At 53.6% G+C, this 6,774-nt stretch overlaps 4 protein-coding genes across 4 annotated transcripts; 1 reads left to right on the top strand and 3 right to left on the bottom strand.

Moving 5' to 3' along the window:
• Window positions 1–79: 79 nt before the first annotated feature.
• On the top strand, window positions 80–838 carry J4E88_010577 (uncharacterized protein; the record flags this gene model as incomplete). The annotated part of the gene is made up of 1 exon (XM_049404168.1): window positions 80–838. One exon carries the CDS (start codon window positions 80–82, stop codon window positions 836–838), a length of 759 nt encoding a protein of 252 aa, XP_049250133.1.
• Window positions 839–1,314: 476 nt separating this feature from the next.
• On the bottom strand, window positions 1,315–1,905 carry J4E88_010576 (uncharacterized protein; the record flags this gene model as incomplete). Its single annotated transcript, XM_049404167.1, has 2 exons — window positions 1,315–1,867; window positions 1,898–1,905. 2 exons carry the CDS (start codon window positions 1,903–1,905, stop codon window positions 1,315–1,317), a joined length of 561 nt encoding a protein of 186 aa, XP_049250132.1.
• A 659-nt stretch (window positions 1,906–2,564) lies between these two features.
• TUB4 (gamma-tubulin) lies at window positions 2,565–4,096 on the bottom strand (the record flags this gene model as incomplete). Its single annotated transcript, XM_049404166.1, has 4 exons — window positions 2,565–2,954; window positions 3,004–3,393; window positions 3,439–4,033; window positions 4,089–4,096. 4 exons carry the CDS (start codon window positions 4,094–4,096, stop codon window positions 2,565–2,567), a joined length of 1,383 nt encoding a protein of 460 aa, XP_049250131.1.
• A 330-nt stretch (window positions 4,097–4,426) lies between these two features.
• Window positions 4,427–5,677, bottom strand: J4E88_010574 (uncharacterized protein; the record flags this gene model as incomplete). The annotated part of the gene is made up of 4 exons (XM_049404165.1): window positions 4,427–4,993; window positions 5,042–5,221; window positions 5,269–5,456; window positions 5,509–5,677. The coding sequence occupies 4 exons, from the start codon at window positions 5,675–5,677 to the stop codon at window positions 4,427–4,429; spliced, it is 1,104 nt and encodes a 367-aa protein (XP_049250130.1).
• Between the last annotated feature and the right edge of the window lie 1,097 nt (window positions 5,678–6,774).

Raw genomic sequence — 6,774 nt, 5'->3', positions numbered from 1 at the left:
AAAATCCCCCCCCCCCCAGATATCAAACAACACCAAACCAAACCAACTAACACATGTCCAGACAGGCGCAGGAACAACAATGTCCCGCCTCGGCGCCGCCGACATGGGCATAGCCACCTTCACAGACATGCTCACCAACGCCAGCATGCTCGCCTCGCTCTCGCCCTCGACGCCCCTAATCGCCGACGCAGACACGGGCTACGGCGGGCCCGTCATGGTCGGCCGCACAGTAACCTCGTACATCCGCGCGGGCGTCGCCGGCCTGCACCTCGAAGACCAAATCGTGAGCAAGCGGTGCGGGCACCTCAATGGCAAGCAACTCGTCGACATCGAGGAGTTTGAAGCACGGATCCGGGCTGCGAGATTAGCGCGCGAGGCAAGTGGCGGCGACATTGTCATCATCGCTCGAACGGACGCGTTGCAAGGATTCGGGTACGAAGAAGCCCTCCGACGTCTCCGTGCGGCAGTCGCTCAAGGCGCAGACATGGCGTTCCTGGAAGGCGTGACAACCGCCTCAGACGCGCAGCGCATATGCTCCGATCTAGCTCCCACACCTTGTCTCTTTAACAGCGTGCCCGGCGGCGTATCCCCTGATTTCTCGGTCGAAGAATGCAAGGCCATGGGGTATAAACTTGCTATTTTCCCGCTGTTGGCCTGCGAGGTTGTGTATCCTGCGGTTAGGAAGGCGGTGCAACAGATGAAGGCGGGGCATGTGGAGAGTGTGGAGGGGGATGGGAAGAGGTATGGTCCGCGGGAGTTGTTTCAGGTTTGTGGGTTGGATGAGCTGATTGAGTTTGATGTTAAGGCTGGGGGGTTGGGTTATAAGGATGGGGCGTGAGGGGGATGTATGGTTGCTGCATAAATATGCGAGGCAGTGAGGCTTGGAGAGGCGTCGTTTTTGCGTTGGGAGGAGGTGGGAAATATGCTGTATACCACTCATCGTTTTGCATTCTGGTTTAGTTTCGAAGAACGTTTGTTCCTGTTCAGATATGACTTTCATGGTGATCTCAAGACTCCCGCGAAGCTACTGCACGACCAATCTTTGTAGAACCACACATATCCACAATCTCCAACACCGCCCCACGCCAACCTATGAAAAACCTGAACACCCTGGAGTCTACGTCAACGTTCAGTTATACACTTTGCATCTTTCTGTATTAACATATACCCCACGTTAACGTTAGGTTAAATAATTTGTATTTCTTTAAATATTAATGTAGGCTCTACGTTAACGTCAAGTTACATACTTTGTATCTTGCAATGTTAATGTAGGCTGCAGGCCTGTTCAAGTTTTTTTTTTGGTTATCGTGAAGCCTAGATACCCCACCTCCTCCCAATCCTCTCAAACACACACCTCAAATCCTCAATCTCCCCCCTAACCTTCTCCAGCTCCTCAAAAGGCTTCCCCTCAACCTGGCCCCTCCCCAGCTCAAACTGGAGCCTTGCAACCTCCTGGATGATGGCAAGCGTGTTGTTGTAGTCTGTGTTCACATCGTGAGTTGCTGCCTCCATCTGCCCAAACGCCTTCCTAAAATTCTCGATCTCGTGCTTGTTGGCAGACGGCATTGTATGCCGGGCTGATAGGTTTGGTGGTGGCGCGTGCGTGACGGAGATACGAAGGGTGGGGATTGTGTCTGTTGTAGTGGTAGGCTGAGTGGGAGGAGGAGGAGTAGGACGGGTAGGCGTAGTGGTTGGTGGTGCCGGGTCTGCGGTGGATCTTGGTTTTAGATTCGATGATGCTCGTAGACGCGCGTGGTAGTGTTCGGAGATGGGTAGGTTTGCATCGTGATCGCCTTGCTTGGGGCCGCAGAAGTAAAGGGTGCGGGTTTGTGTGGAGAGGGCGAAGATGGCTAGGGGGCCAACGACTCTAGAGTTAGTGATGGAGCGGATGCTTAACGCGAACATCTTGGGTGAAAGCTTTGGTGTCTTGGGCTGTTCCCACGAGATGTTGTGTGTTTCTGTGGTTGGTTGATTTGGTGGTGAGTGTAGTCGTAGGCGAGTAGGCACAGTTGACTTGCTACAAAAGTTTTTTTTGCAGGGAGAAAACTGCGTACGCTTTATACGTGTAGGAGTGAAGCATTCCTGTTCACTCGTGGGGTTCAATGCACTGATCTGTGGTTGTCCATTGAAGTGATTTGGGTCAGCAATAGAGATGCAAAAGAATGCCAATCACCACAGCTTTCCAGTCACGGTACCACGGTCCATTTGCTACACGCCTACAACCACACAGTCAGTGGATTGGTTTCTTGAATTAGCGATCCGTGGTAGACCTCGATGGATCGATTATCTTGCGCTCGCTACCATACAAACTCCTGGCGTTCTCTTCAAATCAGTCCGCCCTTACAGAACTAGCAAGAGCCGTGATATCTTCCACCATGATGACCACAATCGGTACGACGATTCGAAGAATGTGGAAGATGATAAATTTCAGAATCACGGTAGGTCTGTAGCCTACGTTGCATGTCCGCCAACGCCGCGAAATAGACTTGAAAGTCGGGTACCCTTGACTCCACTGCACCATCCAATGACGCCGATGCCAAATCCAATAGTTGCTCAGGTGACTTCTAGCCGACTCTCTTGTCAGCTTCCTCATCCGCAGGCGGCGCCGTCTCTTTGGTCAAGTAATCGGCATCCTCGGCCTCTTCGTATTCTGCAATCAGACCTTGAACGACTTCCTTAGCTTCGTCGAACTCGCCGAGACCATCCTTGAAGGGCACTTCACGCTTGTAGCTTTCAAGGAAGGCGTTTCGTTTACGGAGGGTGGAGTATTGTGCGACTATGCGCTTGAAGAGCGTGGCGATACCCGTGTGATTTGCGAGCATGAGTCCGGAGACGCGGTGCGAAGAGGTCACGTAGGGCGACTTCTTGGTCAGCGCGACTTGAATGGAGGCGGGGCCCCAGGGTATAAAGGTAGCGAGACGTCGTTCGCGAATGCGCATAAGCGATTTGTGTACCTGAATAGTCAGTGAGCTAGATTCAAGCGGTCAATAGGAAGGAACATACATCTGAGGGATCCGCTTCTCCCTGGATGATGTTCAGGATAGACATGTAGCAGCTCTTCTTGGTGGGGTTGGTGGAGACCATGCGGTTCTTAGGCTGCAACAGTCGTCTCATGACGTCCAAGACGGTTGTCTTGCGAACCGTCTTGGCCTGCTCTACGTTCTCGCCAGAGAAGGGGGTGTATGAAGTCATGAGGAAGTGACAGCGCGGCGTGGGAATGAGCGATGCGACGATGCCAACAAGATCGTTGTGCATGTATCCGGGGTAGCGAAGGGTCGTGGTACTGGCGGACATGACGGTAGACACCAGCTGGTTGGTCTGCTCGAACGACGGGTTCATAACGTGCAGTCGGTCTGCAGCGATTCTAGTCAAGGCTCCGTTGTCGAGGACAACCTGGGAGGTCAGTATGAATATATGCAAGTACACTGGGCAGCTTACCACGGAGTCTGCATTCTGCGTCAGCCTTCTCATGCTCAGCAGACTGTTGTATGGCTGGACCACTATGTCGCCGTCCTGCGTGTTGGGGAAGACACTGTAGGTCTGGATGAGCTTCTTGGGGAACCTGTCGTTGAGGCGTTCGAGCATGTAGGAGCCGAGACCGGATCCCGTGCCGCCAGCGATGGAGTGCAGCATCATGAAGCCCTCGAGCGAGTCGGAGCCGTCTGCCTCGCGATCAATCATGTCCAGGATGTCCTCGTGCACCTGCTCGCCCATGCTGTAGCCCATGCCCCAGTTGTTGCCGGCGCCGGTGCCATCCTTGTGTATGTAGAAGTTTTCGGGGTTGTAGATGTTCTTGTAGGCGCTCGACTGGATCGAGTGCAGCACTCTGGGCTCGAGATCTAAAAGAATGGCGCGGGGGATGTAGCGGGTGTCGTCGGACTGGTAGAAGAATACGTCTTTGCGGTCGCCGCCCTCGGTCGCGAAGTCCTCGAGGTTGCCGTCGCGGTTGATGCCGTGTTCCTGGCACAGCTGCTGCCAGAACTGCTGCCCGACGCTGTTGCCGCACTGGCCCGCCTGCAGTGTTATTATTTCTCTGATACAGATTAGCTACACCATGTGACCGCAGTCTGAGATATACGCGCGCGTACCTGGGCATGGTGGTGGTGGTCAGCGACGGACGTGGTGGGCTGCGAACGCGCTCTGGGCGGGGTGCACGCGTCGGGTCGCCAAATGTTTGGACCCTGCCGTCATAGCTCTCTCCACAACACCATTGCCTTGACACCACCACCTCATACAAGAAAAAAACTGAACAGGTCTGCAGACTACGTTGACCCAAAACCTTGCAAAGTAGGTGACCTAACGTTAACGTAGGCTCTAGGCTGTTCAATTTTTCCCTAGGTTGGCGTGCCACCACGATCGTGAATAATCACCACATTACCACTACCCACAATAGTAAAGGTTGTTGTCAATTTTCGCATACTGCTGTCTATTGCTCCTCCTCTTCTTCCCTTATCCTGACTAACGACTTGCCCTGGAACCCAAAGTAACACTGGAACAAGAAGGTATAGATCATGCAGAAGAAGTTGTACCGCAGCACATCCAGCCACATCAACATCGTCACGCCGTCCTTGGTTCCCTCGTGCCATGACCTCCGAATCTCCAGAAATAGCTTCGGGTCGTCCGTCACGACGCCGTCAAGGCCCTGCCGTATGTCCCAACGCATCCGGCTCTCCGAGTTCACCGTCCATCCGTACACGGGCCGACCGTCGCTCTGAGCTCGCCGTATGAACATCCTGCCCCATGGCGTCATGAGAATGGCCTGGGCCATATTGGACGAGACGTTCGGCACACTGAAGAAATGTGACGCAATGAGTGTTGAGAAGCCAATATGCGAAATCGAGAAGCCGGGCAGATATCGCGAACATAGCGGAAGGAATTTGGCTGCCCAGCACCCAAGGACAATGCGCTTACTCCACGGTCTGGATGGAGAAGCAGGCACGCTGTTGATTGTTTCACCAATCAAGCGCATCACATCGTCGGCATCGTTATCGAGCTGTATCGCGTCAGCAAGTGCCTGTACAACTCGGCTAGCACAACATACCTTGATATCGAGCAAAACCCAAATGTCTTCCAATCCAGGTTGCGCAAGATATTCGAGCAAATCAATAAGACGAGGCATCGGCTCATGAGGTGCTTGCAGCGTTCTCAGCTTGCTTATAAACTCATAGTCGCAATCTATAACTTTTTCGGGCCTGCCAAAGCATCTTCTCAGGTTTCTGTCCTACAGAATAGTCAGTATACGATCGGGGTAAAATCTGATAAACTCACATGCGACAATACGACTACACCATCTTTCGTCAGATGTATGTCTGTCTCAAGAGCATCTGCGCCTGCCTCGACTGCTCCTCTTAACGAGGCCATAGTGTTCTCGGGGTGTTTAGCCATGTACCCTCGATGGGCAATAGCCTGCGGTAGCCGCCTGCCTGACACATCTTTACGCGCAAACGCAAACGTAGCTATCCAGCTGGTCAATTTACATTCGCCACCAGAACTCAGTAGGCTTCCTACCTGCGGGGAACTTGGTCTTCGGGCCGAGTAGTGGCTGCTCTACAATCTTGTCGAGCTGCTTCGTGAGGCTCTCAAACACCGGCGGTACTCCTACAACCATCTTTTTCTTCTCGAGCAATGGTGTTTGCACGTCGAATGCGCAGTCGGTATCTATCCTGACCTCAGACATGACGATGTGCTTCTAGCGTGGCGGTTCCGAAAGCGGACGGAGCGGAACCTTTGGGTACCTAGGTAGCGTGGTATTCGGGGAATGTACAGCGAAAGACAACGACGAACGAACGTATGCGCGACTTCAACGTGAGGACAAAAGATACAGATCTATAACGGCAAACAAACACACAATCTCCCTCTCCACACATCCACCCGCAAGGCAAATTTGCGGCGCGGGATCTCTACGACCCATTCCCTACGTTCGGCCGCCGAACGCGCCCTCTCTGGCCGCAACACACAGCAAAAATGCGCCGTGCAGCAGGACCCATCATCCCAACCCACACAACTGCACTCCAGGATACCGAATCCGTCCCAGAATCAGCCACCCACATTACCCTAACGGGCATAGGTAGCTGCAAATTGCAGACGGATGGAGACACAGCCTGTCCCGCATTGGCTGGCAAGCCAGGCTAAGCTTCGTTCCAAGATGGAGCTGTCGAGCTCCGGATGTATCAGCTCCCGGGCGCCACTAACAGTTGGAGTTGCAGGTATGCAACCCCCCTTGTCTCAGCAAGTTATACGTGTCAGATAACGCGATTGTATGATGTGTTATTAGAAAGTGGGATTATCCCTTCCTACGCGCTCTTTATGCGTCTTTCAAGCGCCCGGAGAAATGGTCTTCTCGGACTGCGGTGACAGGCGAAGGTGGTGAAATTCCATCAGATCCGGTGCCGTGGTTGATCTACCGCTAAATGCGCGTGGCGCGTCGATCAGGTCCTGGATGGCTTGCCTTGCGTGCAGCTGCGCACGCATGCCGTCTGTCAGGAAGATGACTTTCCCGTATGCACGGCACGTACATATCATCCTGTTGTATGCAAGGGTTTTGGGGGAAATTGCGCATGCCGTTGACCGCTCGGGCGTGGCGGCGCGGGCATGCGGATGTTCTACCTAGGTAAGATTACCTATCTAATCGCTTCACGTGGATCTTGCGTTTCTATCTGGATCCGCCTTTTTTCGCAGACGCGGGGCCGATGCGGTGTTTGTTCGCGCGATGTTGTGGAGAGCTTGGTATTCTGGCGGCGTGCCTGAGGCCATCTTTGGCGAGGGCGCGGAATT

The sequence above is a fragment of the Alternaria novae-zelandiae genome (assembly GCF_023758075.1).
Source record: "Alternaria novae-zelandiae strain BMP 2774 chromosome Unknown scaffold_35, whole genome shotgun sequence".
In the NCBI taxonomy this organism is placed as follows: Eukaryota; Fungi; Ascomycota; class Dothideomycetes; order Pleosporales; family Pleosporaceae; genus Alternaria; species Alternaria novae-zelandiae.
The sequence above is the reverse complement of the archived record's forward strand: the minus strand, read 5'-3'. Positions and strand labels throughout refer to the sequence as shown.